This window comes from Tiliqua scincoides, chromosome 1, assembly GCF_035046505.1.
Source record: "Tiliqua scincoides isolate rTilSci1 chromosome 1, rTilSci1.hap2, whole genome shotgun sequence".
NCBI lineage: Eukaryota > Metazoa > Chordata > Lepidosauria > Squamata > Scincidae > Tiliqua > Tiliqua scincoides.
Genome location: NC_089821.1, coordinates 310,993,637 through 311,010,853, shown reverse-complemented (window position 1 = coordinate 311,010,853; position 17,217 = coordinate 310,993,637). Strand labels below are relative to the sequence as shown.

The window sequence follows — 17,217 nt, the reverse complement described above, 5'->3', positions numbered from 1 at the left end:
GTTGTGAACAGAGTTTTCCTTGGGAATCAGATGATCAAATCAGCGAACTGATGGCGTTTGAAGATGCCATTCTCACACAGCACATGACTTGAATGCTGAATTTGCAGCCTCTGTGTGAATGATGCCTGAGAGCTGCCAGCAAAGGCACATAGCCCCCCCTCTTCTTTTGTCTTGCCTCGGGCAGTGAAAGCCTGTGCATGTGCAGACTTGGAAGGAAGCCCCACTGGGTTGATGGAGCCACAGCCCTCTGAGCAGTAGCACTCTGCACCTGTCTAGTACTTTTTGAGGTGCAGAGGGCTTCACGCGATTACTTTGATGCTACCTTTACAACCATGCTGTGAAGGAAGTCTCAGAATCCCCTCAGATGGGGGAGACTGAGAGGGAGGGGCCTGCCCATGCCCCCCTAGTGATGTCAAGGCAGAAGAGAGACTTGGACTGGAGAGGCTTTGGTTTCTGTTCAGTCCTTTTGCCACCCTCTGCACCTTCAGCATTTCAGTCTTAGCTGCCAGAGCCATTTTGTGAACCAAATGTTGGCTGAAAATTAACCAAATCCTTGGTGGTTCTTTCTCATTTTCCCTTCCTCAGCGTCAAAGTGCTGTCCAGTCCTCTCTTGATCTTGCATTCAGAAGATGATGGCGTCATACCTGTACACCTGGGGAAAAAGGTAACTGAGCAGTATGCCTATTTCGTAGCTAGAATGGAAATGGGCGGAGAGGAGTCCCTCTGCCTGGAGGAGTCCACTGTTACTGGGCACACATGTGGGGGCAGGGATGGTGTGCACAATACACAGAAAGGCATGAAAGCAAGGATAAAGGTGCAACAAGATACGGCTTTAAACTGGGGATCATCTCTTGGCCTCCCAGTTAATAGTAAAAGACTGCAGACTGTTGCACTCCGTAACACATTTCCATCACACAGATAGGAAGGACAACAACATTAAGGCCCAAATCCTAACCAACTTTCCCACATTGACATATATGTGCCAATGGGGCATGTGCTGCAGCCTGCAGTTGGATGGCCGTCACAGAGGCCTGCATTGCCCTTACATCAGTGCTGGAAAGTGGATTAGGATTGTGCCCTAATTGTGTTGTCCGTTTGGCTGTGCAAGAGGCACAAAGATGGTGGAGTTTGGGAGCCAAAGACCAGAGGTGGCAAAGGCCAGCTTTCTACGTCTGCAGGAGTGAGAGATATGATGTTGCAGGGATTGTCTGCCAAGACACAGCACCTCCTGATGGAAAGGTGGGGAGTACAGCAACAAGGCAGATGCGGGCCTGATACATGAACCCAGCATCAGTAGCATTCAGACTTTGAGCCCATGATCTGCCTCTCACCTCCTCCGGCAGTGCAGGCTCCACCCTCTCTGTTATTCTAGAGGTGCTGCCTGCCTCTTTTCTCTGTGGCCGCAGGTGGAAAGGAGAACAGGAGATCCTCTACCGTGAAATAAGCTTAGTGTGTTTTCAGTAACTCGAACTTGTTGCTGAAGGCAAAGAAATAAGGCATTACTCAGTGACTCAAGGAAAGCAGGGCATCTATCCCCCTCTTGCAGATGCCTGACCTTGGCTTCTGACCCCCTCTCTTGCAAACTAAAGCCCCAACCCCAAAGGCAGCAGTGATGGTTGGCAACCTGGTTGGCAACCTTCAGCCTCGAAAGACTATGGTATAAGCATACAGCACCCGGTATAGTGCAGTCTCCCATCCAAGTACTAACCAGGCCTGACCCTGCTTAGCTTCTGAGATCAGACAAGATCGGGAGATAGTGTTCAGTGTAGGGAGATGGTTGGCAACCTTCAGTCTCGAAAGACTATGGTATAAGCCTACAGCACCCGGTATTCCCAGGCGGTCTCCCATCCATGTACTAACCAGGCCTGACCCTGCTTAGCTTCTGAGATCAGACAAGATCGGGAGATAGTGTTCAGTGTAGGGAGATGGTTGGCAACCTTCAGTCTCGAAAGACTATGGTATAAGCCTACAGCACCCGGTATTCCCAGGCAGTCTCCCATCCATGTACTAACCAGGCCTGACCCTGCTTAGCTTCTGAGATCAGACAAGATCGGGAGATAGTGTTCAGTGTAGGGAGATGGTTGGCAACCTTCAGTCTCGAAAGACTATGGTATAAGCCTACAGCACCCGGTATTCCCAGGCAGTCTCCCATCCATGTACTAACCAGGTACTAACCAGGCCTGACCCTGCTTAGCTTCTGAGGTCAGACAAGATCGGGAGATAGTGTTCAGTGTAGGGAGATGGTTGGCAACCTTCAGTCTCGAAAGACTATGGTATAAGCCTACAGTACCCGGTATTCCCAGGCGGTCTCCCATCCAAGTACTAACCAGGCCGGACCCTGCTTAGCTTCCGAGATCGGGCATGTGCAGGATAACAGTTGGTGACAGGGCTAACTTGCTGCAGGCTGTTGTGCAGCTGGTAGGCAAAGACCCATCAGTGAGGACCCCTGAGGGATGTGTGAAGTTGCTGGCTGTAGCTGCTGTGCTGCCAGAAATGGGCTGCAATGGGGGGCAGGAAGGGGCTTGGTGTAAAATGGACTGCAGTGGACAGGGTGAGCCGCTGGTCTGGCTTCTTCTTACAACTGCCACTGGGGGACCTTGCAGAGCTGCTGGCAGGCAGCAGACAAGGCCAGCATGAAGCAGGAAGAGCTTGGCTCTGACTAGGAGAGGCAGCTCTGTGCCCAGGTGCTCACTGCTCCTTTTACACTTGCAGCTCTTTGAGGTTGCTCGGAATGCCTCCACGAAGAAAGAAAATGTCAAGTTCATTGCCTTCCCTGCCAACCAGCGTCTAGGACACGAGTACATCTATTCTTGCCCTAATCTTCTCACCATCGTGAAGTAAGCAAGTCTGGGGCTGTGACGCTACAAGCAGCTTCCTTGAAGGACGCATGGGGGTCCCATCTTGTCTGGGCCAAACTCCTTGAGGGGCAAAGTGCAGATTTCTTGAGAGTAGAGAGAAGACCTAACCCAGTGGAAGGCTGACAGTCAAGTGGAGCTGCTGTCTCTGATGGATGGGGGTGGGGGGACAGGCTACAACACAGCACCCACTGTCTGCATTGGCACAGGGTGGGCATTGTGTTGGATACTGGGGTGGGGATTTATCCTGCCCTGCCCACCCCTGCAAAGCCACTAACTGGCTGCCTTATTGTTATAGACTTGATATGAAATGGGAACACAGTGGGGGGCGTTTCAGCTCGCATGTACCCCAGTTACGCTCCTTACATAAGAACATAAGAACATAAGAACAGCCCCACTGGATCAGGCCATAGGCCCATCTAGTCCAGCTTCCTGTATCTCACAGCGGCCCACCAAATGCCCCAGGGAGCACACCAGATAACAAGAGACCTCATCCTGGTGCTCTCCCCTACATCTGGCATTCTGACTTAACCCATTCCTAAAATCAGGAGGTTGCGCATACACATCATGGCTTGTACCCCATAATGGATTTTTCCTCCAGAAACTCATCCAATCCACTTTTAAAGGCGTCTAGGCTAGACGCCAGCACCACATCCTGTGGCAAGGAGTTCCACAGACTGACCACGCGCTGAGTAAAGAAATATTTTCTTTTGTCTGTCCTAACCCGCCCAACACTCAATTTTAGTGGATGTCCCCTGGTTCTGGTATTATGTGAGAGTGTAAAGAGCATCTCCCTATCCACTCTGTCCATCCCCTGCATAATTTTGTATGTCTCAATCATGTCCCCCCTCAAGCGTCTCTTTTCTAGGCTGAAGAGGCCCAAACGCCGTAGCCTTTCCTCATAAGGAAGGTGCCCCAGCCCCGTAATCAGCTTAGTCGCTCTCTTTTGCACCTTCTCCATTTCCACTATGTCTTTTTTGAGATGCGGCGACCAGAACTGGACACAATACTCCAGGTGTGGCCTTACCATCGATTTGTACAACGGCATTATAATATTAGCCGTTTTGTTCTCAATACCCTTCCTAATGATCCCAAGCATAGAATTGGCCTTCTTCACTGCCGCCGCACATTGGGTCGACACTTTCATCGACCTGTCCACCACCACCCCAAGATCTCTCTCCTGATCTGTCACAGACAGCTCAGAACCCATCAGCCTATATCTAAAGTTTTGATTTTTTGCCCCAATGTGCATGACTTTACACTTACTGACATTGAAGCGCATCTGCCATTTTGCTGCCCATTCTGCCAGTCTGGAGAGATCCTTCTGGAGCTCCTCACAATCACTTCTGGTCTTTACCACTCGGAAAAGTTTGGTGTCGTCTGCAAACTTAGCCACTTCACTGCTCAACCCTGTCTCCAGGTCATTTATGAAGAGGTTGAAAAGCACCGGTCCCAGGACAGATCCTTGGGGCACACCGCTTTTCACCTCTCTCCATTGTGAAAATTGCCCATTGACACCCACTCTCTGCTTCCTGGCCTCCAACCAGTTCTCAATCCACGAGAGGACCTGTCCTCTAATTCCCTGACTGTGGAGTTTTTTCAGTAGCCTTTGGTGAGGGACCGTGTCAAACGCCTTCTGAAAGTCCAGATATATAATGTCCACGGGTTCTCCCGCATCCACATGCCTGTTGACCTTTTCAAAGAATTCTATAAGGTTTGTGAGGCAAGACTTACCCTTACAGAAGCCATGCTGACTCTCCCTCAGCAAGGCCTGTTCGTCTATGTGTTTTGAGATCCTATCTTTGATGAGGCATTCCACCATCTTACCCGGTATGGATGTTAGGCTGACCGGCCTATAGTTTCCCGGGTCCCCCCTCTTTCCCTTTTTAAAAATAGGCGTGACATTTGCTATCCTCCAATCTTCTGGTACCGTGGCCGTTTTGAGGGACAAGTTGCATACCTTAGTCAAGAGATCTGCAACTTCATTCTTCAATTCCTTAATAACCCTTGGGTGTATGCCATCAGGGCCCGGTGACTTATTGATCTTTAATTTATCAATGAGGTCTGAAACATCTTCTCTTTTAACCTCTATCTGACTTAACTCCTCGGTCAGGAGGGGCCGTTCGGGCAGCGGTATCTGCCCGAGGTCTTCTGCCGTGAAGACAGATGCAAAGAACTCATTTAATTTCTCTGCCATCTCTAAGTCTCCTTTTATCTCCCCTTTCCCTCCCTCACCATCCAGAGGGCCAACCGCTTCTCTGGCGGGTTTCCTGCTTCTAACATATTTGAAGAAGCTTTTATTATTCCCCTTAATGTTGCTGGCCATGCGTTCCTCATAGTCTCGCTTGGCCTCCCCTATCACCTTCTTACATTTCTTTTGCCACAGTTTATGTTCCTTTTTATTCTCTTCATTAGGGCAAGACTTCCATTTACGGAAGGAAGCTTCCTTGCCCTTCACAGCCTCTCTAACTTGGCTGGTTAGCCATGCGGGCACCCTCCTGGATTTAGTGGAACCCTTCTTTCTTTGCGGTATACACCTCTGCTGGGCCTCTATTACTGTTGTTGTCTTTCCCGTTACTCATGCTCCTTGTCTTTCCCGTTACTGTGTTCTGAGGTAGAATATCTGCACCCATGGAAAGCTGCAGCAGCAGCTACTTCACACAGGCCTGCTCCTTTGGGGGCTTTGATGAATACTTTCTCCTACTTCCCCATCAGTAGGCATGTCACACACACCCCCAGCACTGCTCATTCTATACTAGTCAAGTGTTATCCACTTCAAATCCAAGTAGGTTTTTTTTTTTGGTACTGAGGCAAGAATATAAAAACTGTTTCCCTTCCTCCATACAGAGACTTCCTCAGCAGCGTTAAGCAATGACAGCAGCACAAACTACAGCCACCGTTGTAGAGCTCATCTAGAAGACTTCACGGTTCACACACAAAATAAAATGGTGAAAAGTATGGATTTAGTTTTATTTTTGTCCTTGTGAACATTCAGGAATGCATGATTGTAGACTTGGAGACAAAGCAGGGAGACGTGAACATAATTCTGGTCCTTGCAAAAAAACACTTATTCCTTTACACTAATGCCTCTTGGGTTTCTGAATTCATTTTGGGTACTAAATGCTAACCGAGCAGACTGTTTTCCTCTTTTTACCAACTCAATACACAGAGGACTTTATCATGGGGGCCCCAATATTTAGCACCTGTTTTATTCCACCAGCTATTCCTGTTCTCACCCTGGGAGGAAAGTTCCAAGACCGTAACACTGGTTACTGCAGGACCTGCTAATGGCTCCCCCCCCTCCCCAACAGGCACTATGCTCTGGCACAGAATGGCTATTAGGTAATGGCAGTTTTGCTGGAGACCCACGTTGGACAATATTAGGGATAAGGTGAATAACTTCACTGCACTGCTAGCATCTGTTCAGAGTGTTCCAGCCAAACCAATTTTATTCAGAGAGCACCTCTGTGTTACAAAACTGAGAATGAGTTCATGGCTACCCTTGGCCTGCCCTGGAAAGCATGAGTTTTGCAAGGGCACCGATGGTTTGATTAGAGTCTATCTGCCCCACAAAACTACAATTCCCAGCTTCCACAGACAGGGGAGCCATGGCCATTACAAACTGGTCACAGTTTGTAGGTGCTGCACCCTGCTCTGCTCACTTCTGCAGAATTCACAAAAATGTTCAGAACCAATGCTTGCAAGTAGGAAGAAAAAGCCCATAATTGTTACTACCGTTATTGCTAAATAGTGATGGGTTCCTAGTTTCCCACCACAGAACAGTACAGCTGCTACCCAGTGAAGCTAACGCTCAAGAGCACCTCTGATTCACATGTGCATTTTATCAGCAGTGTCATTGGCCAGCATCTCATCTGCGACATCTCGGGGCACATTGGGTGGTGGGATCTTCAGGTCAGAAGGCTCCACATGCCAGATATCCCGGGCATACTCCTTGATGGTCCTGTCGCTGGAGAACTTCCCAGAGGCTGCAATGTTTCTGATTACCATCTTGGTCCATTCCCTGGAGTTCTGTAAAAACCAACAAGAGGTGAGATTTGAAGTCCATCCTCCAGAGAGTGGTTCCATATGCACCGTCCTTCTGGGCCAAATGCAACATTGCACAGCAGACCATACTGAAATGTCTGGCCTGTTCTAGAGTCTTGGGGCAGGGGAATTCAACTCTCCAGGCAGCGGTGAGAATCCAGTTCAGAAATAGGACCCCAATTATGAGGACTTGGAGAGCTCCTCCTGTCCACATTTTACGGTGCCTTTGAATGTTGGTTGCACTATGAGTGGGCTGTTTCATTGTTTTGTCCAAGACCTGAATGCTAAGCCCAGCCCAAACAGAGCTAAGCAAAGCCCCTACAGGACTTACGACTCCCAAGACTGGCACGCAACTCCAGAGATGGTGCTGGAGAGCCCAAATTCAGCTCCTCCCACCTTTTAAAAAAAGTTTTACAAAAACACCAGAGGATCCAATTATGGATCTTCAGTATTTCTGGCTCAGACATTAAAACATCTTAGGGCTAAATAAGATATGGAGTTAAATGCATCACTCACTGTCCCCAACATGCTTGCATTTTCTCTGGTAAACAGTAGCCTAATCAGCCCTTTCCTCAAAGAGAACCATGTTGAGGGTGGAGCTCCAGCCATACCCCCAGGATGATTTGGTCACCAAGGAAAAGTGAAAGCACATCAGTGCCAGTGATAAATTTAATGTCAAATGTTCGTCATTCCTCGTGAATGCCCAGAAAGGAAGTTTCTGCAACTTCTGAAGGGCCAAAAACCACCACCAGGCTGTAAAGAGGAAACTGTCGTGGATGCTGTGGGCAGGATACAAAAGTGATTAAGAAAATACAGGGTTACTCAAGTGGGGAAAAAAAAACCTGACGTCTGTTCAAAAAGATGCCTTGGAGTGTATTACGTGCAATTTGCAAACCAAGAGTCAAGGTTCACCAAGAGTTGCTGTTGCTTGCCAAAGGCCCCCCATGACCAAGCAGAGATCTCCCAAGTCTCATTCAGCCATCCTGTCAGCAGACTCTGTTTGCACCACAATCTGTGCTCCTGAACTGTGCCTCCCTTTATTCTCTGCAACAACTGTTAGACTGTATTCAGTACCCCCTATTACATAGCAATTCATCTTAGAGTTTGCACCTATTCGTTCACACAGTTGTACTGATGCTCACAGTGCTCTGGTTTCTTGCACAGTTAGCCTGGTCCAGAGAATGACCTTTCTTCCTCACCAGCTTTCTAACTGGAGATGCTCATGGTTCTCTTTCTTGAAGTAGCCAAGGGTATCATCCCAGCAGGGCCAGTTTGCCATGAGACTCATCCGTCACTTCTGCCAGAGTCCTGCAATCCAAGACCAGTCCAAGGCCCTCTTGTATTAACCTTCCTGGGTGCCCCCCATGAAGTGCAAATAGCAACACTCTTGGCCACTAACGGGATTCTGGACCACAGACAAGTTATCAACCTGACTGACTCCGATGCCATCCAGAAGCCGACCCAAGGTGACCCTTGACATCTGACTCACCATGTAGAGTTGACTGACATTGTCTTGGGCCTTGATGTAAGCTTCATAGTCCGCAAAGACTTTAAACCTATTCATAAGCAAGAGGAAGAAGCCAGAGACAGCATTAATACATTAATTCCTTAATTAATACATTAATTAATACATGCACCAAGCATCAACAACCCTGCAGGTTCTAAGAATTAGAAGGGACCCAGATTGCCATTTTGTCCACACAGTAAGATCAGCAACACCCCTTAATAATGGCCTTGCTGGATTAAGCTGGGCGCCAAGCAGTGTTCCCTGTAAGGGGTCCATGCCGGTGCGTGGATCCCTTCCATAGCTGGGTGGCATCACAAGTGTTGCAATCTCTCTTCCAGACATTCAGCGATGACATCATTACATCAGCATCAAACTTCTGCATTGTGCAGCTCCGTGTTGTGCAGAGCTCAGCTTGGAGGTTTGTAACCACTCGACAACACACCTTAGAGGGAACAGTGGTGCCCAGCCTGCTGTCTGTCTTCCAGCAGCCAACCAGATCCTTCTGTGAAGCTCTTAAGGCATGATGACATGATGATTAGCTACCTCTTGCTCGACTCCCAAGTGCATTTTTCACCTAGTAGCAAATGGCACTTGAACAGCTAAGGGACTGCGGTGCAGACAAGGACTCTGGCATCCTGAAAAGGCCGAGGGACACCAGTCAGGTGGAGGTTACACATGTTCCTTGTGCCTGGTGATGCCAACTGTGGAGAATGGAGCCTGCTTCTATTTAGCACATTCATATCCTGCCTCTCTCCTTAATGTAAGCCATCAAGGTGGCTCTAAATCTAGCTACCTGCATAGCCCTCCCTTTCATTTGCAGAGCTTCATGCTAGAGCCAGTTTTGTGGGTCACACTAGAGTGTGGCAAACTACTGCTACTAGCTCCAGGAATTTGTGTTGCAGTTTGAACTTGGACGAAGCAGAGAGCAGGTATGGCTATGATTCACACATGGAGCTGGGAGTGCAAGCAAACCAGTGTTCTGGGCAGAACCTGCCAGGTGTTCTCCATTTTACCTGTCATGGTGGAACAGCATGTTGACCACCTCTTTGAAGAGGTCTGGCTGTTTGGGTGAAAAGAAGCCGCTCTTGATCTGGTCAACAGCTTGCTTCAGCTCTGGGAGCCGGTCATAATACTCCTGGGCATTGTACCTGGAGAGAAGAGGGAAAACCTATAACAGGTACCCAAGAAAAAACACCACTGCTCTCGCTTGGGCACCAAGAATGGATTGCAAAATATACACACAGATAATGTGATTCCAGAAAAAAATAATTTTTCAATTTTTCATTGAAAAATGAATTTGAATTTTTCAATTTTTTTTAATTTTAAAAAAAATTCAAGTTGGAATGTATATAAGAAAAGTTTTAGAAGCATTTCTCTAAACCAGGGGTGTCCAAACCTTTTGGCAGGAGGGCCACATCATCTCTCTGATACTGTGTTGGGGGCTGGGAATAAAAAATAACTAATTTACATTTCAAATTTGAATAAATTTACATACGTTTACATAAATGAATATATTAGAGATGGAACTTGTATGTATGAATGAAGGTCTTATAATAGCTCAAGGCCTATAAAAGGCCTTACACAAAGCAAGGCTGGCCTTTCCTTTGCTGCCTCTGCTGCACCACAGACATGAAACAGCAAGCAGTGAAGGAAGTCCTCATCTCACGCTCATGCGAGAGGTCAAACAGTTGCCCTCACACTGAGAGCAGTTGCATCGGGCCATCATGGGTTCCAGCAAGTCTCCAGAGGCTCATTGGAGACTGGGAGCTATTTGCGGGCTGGATTGGGAATCCTCAAGGGCCACAAGTGGCCTCCAGGCTGGGGTTTGGGCACTCCTGCTCTAAACCACTGTTTCCCAAACTGTGGGTTGGGACCGATCAGTGGGTTGCAACCTGACTGTTGGCAGGTCTTGGCCAACTGATAGCGGACAAGGAAATTGTATTGAGCCCTATGGAAAGTGAAACTGAGCTGCAAGTGTGGGTGTTTACTAATGAATAGGCAAACATGCCTTAGCTGCTGTCAAAAGCCAGGTGAAGGGGTATGCAAGGCCACCAGAACGGTCCTGATCTGATGAAAGTGGAGTTCAAAAAATCTCCAGATAGTGTTCCCCCACCATAGTAAAAAAGAGGTAAGGGGAAATCAATTTTTTAGTCTCATAAAGCTACAGTAGGTGGGTCCCAATAGAGTTTCAATTTATAAAATGGCTCCTGGTGCTAAAAAGTTTGGGAACCCCTGCGTATAATCCTTACACAGTGTTTCTCAAACTGTGGGTCGGGTCTCACTAGGTGGGTTGCGAGCCAATTTCAGGTGGGTCCCCGTTCATTTCAATATTTTATTTTTAATACATTAGACTGGATGCTCCCATGGTATGTGACTGCATTTGGGGAAATGTTACAGATCTGTACTTTTAATAGGCTACTATGTATATGCTTTTAACAATAACACAGGCCAACACACATTTTGCTTCCTTAGACATTACACCAATCGCTGGGTATATTTGGGGTGCCGATTCAAAAAATGGCATCCATTTTGCCCTATCACGTCTAGTTTTGGAGACACGGCATAGACTCTTTAGTGAGTGGTTCATCATGGCTTCCTCATGAGGAAGCTGCTTGAACCATTCAATAATGAGGTTATACTATATCCTGGAGCCTCACCCAGGTAGGGAAATAGCGCTGGAGTCCTGGAAGAGGTTCCCCTTGCAAAGGAACAGTAATGCTCCTGGAGCCCCTGAGCCAGCAGAGGCTGAAGAGGGGAAGGGGGGCCTGAAAATCTAGCCAGAACAGGTGCAGCAAGGTGGAGTGCTCTCTCTCTCTCTCACTCATACAGGGGCAGGTGTGGTAGCAACAGAGGGGATAGCTTTAAAAAACCCAGGGAGTGTTTACCAAATTACCCCCCCCCATTGAGACGGTGTAGGCAATCACCGACACAAGCAATCCCCCCCATGGTGCAGGCAATCACCAACACAAGCAAGCCTTCCCACCAAGCAAAGCATGAGATATAGCCTACAATCCTCTCCACACTTTCTGGGAGTAAGCCCTATTGACTACAATGGGGCTTCTGAGTAGAAACGCATAGGGCTGGACTCTTAAAAGCTCATCAGGACAGCTGGCAATGGGGAGGGCTGAGTACAGAGCGGAGGGGATTGATAACAGCTGCCTTAGTTTCCTTCCATCCGGAAGTGTCAGGTTGCAGCCTCTTTGCATAACTCTATGGAATTTAGCACAACACGTTTTTTGTTAATCGTGCGGAGTCACGGAATGGAACTAACACGGATAAATAGGCTCCACCTGTATTTGCATTTGTGGAAGGGATGTGGAGCTTTCTGCCATTCACACGTCTTTTAGCTACCGACACGTTATGCAAACACAGCAGCTACAAGACACTCACCCCCTCCGGTCCAGCTCAGCCACATCCTCCACCCTCATGCCAAAGATGAACAGGTTCTCTTCCCCAGCCTCCTCTGCCATCTCCACATTGGCTCCATCCATGGTCCCGATGGTCAGTGCCCCATTGAGCATGAACTTCATGTTGCCCGTGCCAGATGCCTCTGTGCCTGCTGTGGAAATCTGCTCCGATAAATCTGTCGCTGGGATCACTGTCAAGAAAATGTGGTTTTAATGGTTGCTGCATTTGATTCCAGCTCTGCTGCACCCAATTCATAACGGCCAGGGCAAGTGACATGTATACATGTTCCAGCAGAGCAAAATATGCCATTCTACTAGATGGACTTTTGACGTTGACCTCTATAGCTTGGGGAAAACAATCAAATGCAAATTTTAATTATTGTTGGCCAACTTGGAAAGCCCTTTTAAAACTGCAAGGTAGAAATGCCTAAAATACAGAATTGGCCCCCATCTGTTCCTCTGCTCTGCAGCAGGTCAACCCTATTTTTGTGTCCTTGAGAAGTAGCGCCTTTTAGGTGCAAGTTCAGAACATCCTCCAACAGGAAGTCTGAATAGCTCTCTCGTGTGGTCTCAGACAAAAGAAAATATTTCTTTACTCAGCGTGTGGTTGGTCTGTGGAACTCCTTGCCACAGGATGTGGTGACGGCATCTGGCCTGGATGCCTTTAAAAGGGGATTGGACAAGTTTCGGGAGGAAAAATCCATTACGGGTTACAAGCCATGGTGTGTATGTGCAACCTCCTGATTTTAGAAATGGGTTGTGTCAGAATGCCAATGCAAGGGAGGGCACCAGGATGAAGTGCTCCCTGGTGTGCTCCCTGGGGCATTTGGTGGGCTGCTGTGAGATGCAAGAAGCTGGACTAGATGGGCCTATGGCCTGATCCAGTGGGGCTGTTCTTATGATTACATCTCCAAGCCATTGCTCTGCTTGGGCAGAACCTCCAACCAATGTGCTTCACCAGCTCATGGCCTTCCTGGATGGTTGCGGGGCGCTTGCTGAAAAGGCCCCCCACACCTCTTTGAGGAACACATGTACAAATTGCCCAATGTGTAGATGTGTATAAACTCTCATGTTTTGGGGGAGAAACAACCTCCCCCGAAGTGTTGTGTTTTTTTTAATGTAACAGCAAAAATAAACCTGCCACACCTTGAGTGGTTCCATAGTTATGTGGCAGACACTGGGATATGCCTCTTCATTTGCCTTGGTATGAAGGTTTACCTTTTGGTTTACCTTGAAAATCATGCTGGCTTGAAAATCATGCCATACTTGAAAATCATGTATGGCTTGAAAATCATGCTGAAGGGAGGACTAATGGGAGGACATTGCCGATGGGGTCTGTGAGACCTCAGTGGCTGCAGAATGTCAGAAGGGCAGATGTGCCCAAGTGATACAGGGAACCACTGCAGATGCTTTTAGCCAGAGGGCTGCACTCATAACAGGAAAAATGCAGCAGACCAAGCCAAGGAAGCACCACTGTGACTTCCATCAACAGATCTCTCTCAAGGAATTTCTTTGATGGGCATGATGTTGCGTATCTTTTAAGCATTCCACGGACAGGACCCAGGATGTCCACTCACAGCTGAAACGCACATTCAGCCAGCCACCAGCTGCTGAAAGGAGATGGACTGGTGCATGGGGAAATGCATCAAGCAGCACCGGCAACCATGGAAGGACACTTTTGGACGGATCAAGGTTCAGGGACTGGCAGGGGGGCAGCTTGTGCACGCTTGAGGTCAGCAGCCAGTATCTTTGCTGGTCAATTCCAAAGCACACCAGTCTCCCAGCCGTGCCATGCTACTCAACCAGTGGATCATGGGAAACGCTCTTCTGCTCCCACCACTTTTCTCTCCTTCCTGATGCACGTGCTGTATCTACCTTAGGTGAACGCAGGTAAACATTCACAGCAAGGATACTCTCAGTTTGGGAACCCAGACCAGAGTTCTGGAAGAGAGTCAGCGATAGATGTGCTAGTCATGACAACTCTGTGTAGCCTGCCAGCCAAGCACTGGCTACAGGGCAGCAACAGTGGCAGGGAGTCAGTGCTTTCATACCCCAATAGTAGGCTTCTGTCCAACCACTCTGGGGAAATAGGAGGTGGAATCAGGTGGGCCTGGTGACCTGATCCTGCAAGACTCTTCTGAAGATCTCTGAAGGGGGCTGGGAAGGCAGGGGCTGGCCAAGATCCCCAAGCGAGCACTGTCCTCATCACCAATCATCAGCTCCCAGCGTAGGCAGTGCCAGACTCTGTTGACCTTACCTTTTTCAGCCAGCGACACTCTGTAGTTCTCCAGGAAGATGACCTTCAGCTTGTTCCCCACAACAGGGTCATTGTTCACCACGTGGCCCACCGAAGTGATCAGCTTGATTATCATCTTGGCCATATGATAGCCGGGAGCAGCCTGCAAGGAAGATAGCAAGTGGCCTTTGGAACTCCCCAAAACTGCAGGCAGTGGTGATGCTCCATGCCCAGGTGAAGCATCATAAGAACATAAGAAGAGCCCAGCTGGATCAGGCCATAGGCCCATCTAGTCCAGCTTCCTGTATCTCACAGCCGCCCAGCAAATGCCCCAGGGAGCACACCAGATAACAAGAGACCTGCAAGTCTTCCTGGGAATTGTAGTTAAGAACATAAGAACAGCCCCACTGGAGCAGGCCATAGGCCCATCTAGTCCAGCTTCCTGCATCTCACAGCGGCCCACCAAATGCCCCAGGGAGCACACCAGACAAGAGACCTGCAAGGCCTCCTGGGAATTGTAGTTTAAGAACATAAGAACAGCCCCACTGGATCAGGCCATAGGCCCATCTAGTCCAGCTTCCTGTATCTCACAGCGGCCCACCAAATGCCCCAGGGAGCACACCAGATAACAAGGGACCTGCAAGGCTTCTTGGGAATTGTAGTTAAGAACATAAGAACAGCCCCACTGGAGCAGGCCATAGGCCCATCTAGTCCAGCTTCCTGTATCTCACAGCGGCCCACCAAATGCCCCAGGGAGCACACCAGATAACAAGAGACCTGCAAGGCTTCCTGGGAATTGTAGTTGAGAACCTAAGAACAGGCCCACTGGATCAGGCCATAGGCCCATCTAGTCCAGCTTCCTGTATCTCACAGCGGCCCACCAAACACCCCAGGGAGCACACCAGATAACAAGAGACCTGCAAGGCTTCCTGGGAATTGTAGTTAAAAACATAAGAACAGCCCCACTGGATCAGGCCATAGGGCCATCTAGTCCAGCTTCCTGTATCTCACAGCGGCCCACCAAATGCCCCAGGGAGCACACAAGACAGCAAGAGCCCTGCATCCTGGTGCCCTCCCCTGCATCTGGCCTTCTGACATAACCCATTTCTAAAATCAGGAGGTTGCGCATACACATCATGGCTTGTACCCCGTAATGGATTTTTCCTCCAGAAACATGTCCAATCCCCTTTTAAAGGCGTCTAGGCTAGACGCCATCACCACATTCTGTGGCAAGGAGTTCCACAGACCAACCACACGCTGAGTAAAGAAATATTTTCTTTTGTCTGTCCTAACTCTCCCAACACTCAATTTTAGTGGATGTCCCCTGGTTCTGGTGTTATGTGAGAGTGTAAAGAGCATCTCCCTATCCACTCTGTCCATCCCTTTCGGCTTCCTCCGCACCTGCAGCTCTCCCCCTGCTTGACTCCCGCTCTCCCCCTGCTTGACATCATGCATGGCTGTGGCCTCTTTCTGCCCTCCACGCCTGCAAGTGGGTTTCCCCACCATTGCAGGGGCCGCTGAAGAAGGTCCTTTGTGAAGAGTAGGAGAGGAAGCTGCTGGTCAGTCCTCCCCTCTGTCACCAATGTCTAGGGAAGAACATTCAGAGATGGCTGTCCTTTCCAGAACCCCCGACATCTGGGGAACAGGGCAAGCAGGTGCACAACACTGAGGACCAAGAGGGGAGGGCAGCACAGGGCTTCCCCATAGGTCCTCCAGAACACAACGCCTGCACTGGAGGGCAAACAGGAGCCTGCCAGTTAATCCCCGAAGAGGAGCAGCACCCTTGCTGGGTTCGCACTTTTAAGAATTCATTTCTCAGGCCAGGTGGTCTGAGCAGTGGTGTATCCAAGGAGTGGCAAGGGGAATCAATGTCCTGGATGCTAGGCTGGGGGGGAGCTGTGCCAAACTACCACCCACCCCATGGTGCCCCCCCCCCGTGCCATTCAGGCATTCGGGGCCCAGAGGTGTTCCGAGGGCCGGGGAAGTTGCAAGCTGCCTCCCTGACCCTCCGAAGGCCTTGGAGGGCCAAAAACACCACTTCTGGTTTCAAGGAGGAAAATGGAAATGATGTTATTAAGCCCTTAGAAGGCCTTCTGAGGGCTGGGGAGGCTTGTGATGTTTTTGGGCCCTCCAAGGCCTTTGGAGGGTCAGGGAGGGTGTCCCAAAAGGGGCAGGGACTGGCAGCCTGCTGGTGGAGGAGTGCCTGCGGTCATTGCCCCAGGCAGTAGCGGGGCCAGGATCACCACTGCTTTTGAGAACTGCTAAGCTAAAGCATCCACCAACTGCTGTATGGAGCTCCACAGGCGCTTGGGGATGTCTAACAAGACACTCTCCACTACAGCCAGCGTCCCCTGGGGCTCTGCAAGAGGACCCTAAGAGCCCCCCGAGGGGGCTTGCAACACTCACTTTGCCTCCGATGATCACCGTCCTGGGCACAAAAAGCTTCATCGGGTCTCGCTTGATGCCTGCAAAGAAAAGCACGACATGGTCACTGACTCGAACCCTCAGAGCCTTGCCCTATCTATCCTCCTGCGGTCCTTAGTCAGGCACACCCCTGCCTTGTACTTCTTCTGCAGCTTCTCCTCTCACTCAGCCTTCCTGGGCCTGAATGTCTCCCTGTCCTCATCCAGCCTTCTCTTCTGCTCAGGGCTCAGCCTTTTGCACAGCTCTCCTCTGAGGTGCCCCTGGTCTCCTTCTGCCACACCCCCCTCCCCCTTCCCACTGCTCAAGCCACCACCACCTTCTGCTGGCCACTGCCATTTGAAGGGACTTTTCCAGCTTAGCTTGGGAATGTTTGGTACTGGTAAGTTTGCAGCTGGGACTCATTTCAGGTACATTTAAAATCAGGGCCCAAGCAATCCAGGAAGGTCAGAGGCCTTCCCAGGAAGCAAGCCCCAAAGTGCACCCGGTGACGTCAGCCATCAATAAAGCTGAGGCCTGCAGCCAGGGCCCTATCCAGAATAAAGCTGTGTTTTCCGGAATAAAGCGTGCTTTTAACACACCGGTGCGCGCGCACAGCACTGCTTCCAACCTCCTCAGAGTCTGCCTTCTGCCTCTCCCTCTCCAGTTGCTCCAGTCCCTCCCTAGCCTGGACTTCAGGTCCCTCTCGGGATTCTGTAGAAACTCCTTGCAGTCCCTTGTGATCCTTCTGAGGCTCTTTCTTGCAGT

The 17,217-nt window shown here is 49.5% G+C and overlaps 2 protein-coding genes across 3 annotated transcripts in view; one reads left to right on the top strand and one right to left on the bottom strand.

Moving 5' to 3' along the window:
• ABHD12B (abhydrolase domain containing 12B) overlaps positions 1-5,813 on the top strand; it is a 34,054-nt gene extending 28,241 nt beyond the window's left edge. For both annotated transcript variants that reach the window (XM_066630096.1, XM_066630089.1), the window contains 3 exons: positions 586-664; positions 2,713-2,837; positions 5,703-5,813. In XM_066630096.1, the coding sequence (XP_066486193.1) occupies positions 586-664; positions 2,713-2,837; positions 5,703-5,730 (232 nt within the window). In that variant the 3' untranslated portion in view covers positions 5,731-5,813. The remainder of the gene's footprint in view (positions 1-585; positions 665-2,712; positions 2,838-5,702) is intronic.
• PYGL (glycogen phosphorylase L) overlaps positions 5,797-17,217 on the bottom strand; it is a 51,029-nt gene continuing 39,608 nt past the window's right edge. Inside the window, exons 16-21 of the mRNA XM_066630106.1 lie at positions 16,456-16,514; positions 14,071-14,212; positions 11,797-12,004; positions 9,420-9,554; positions 8,389-8,455; positions 5,797-6,884 (exon numbers count right to left, since the gene is read on the bottom strand). Coding sequence (XP_066486203.1) covers positions 6,684-6,884; positions 8,389-8,455; positions 9,420-9,554; positions 11,797-12,004; positions 14,071-14,212; positions 16,456-16,514 — 812 coding nt within the window. The 3' untranslated portion in view covers positions 5,797-6,683. The remainder of the gene's footprint in view (positions 6,885-8,388; positions 8,456-9,419; positions 9,555-11,796; positions 12,005-14,070; positions 14,213-16,455; positions 16,515-17,217) is intronic.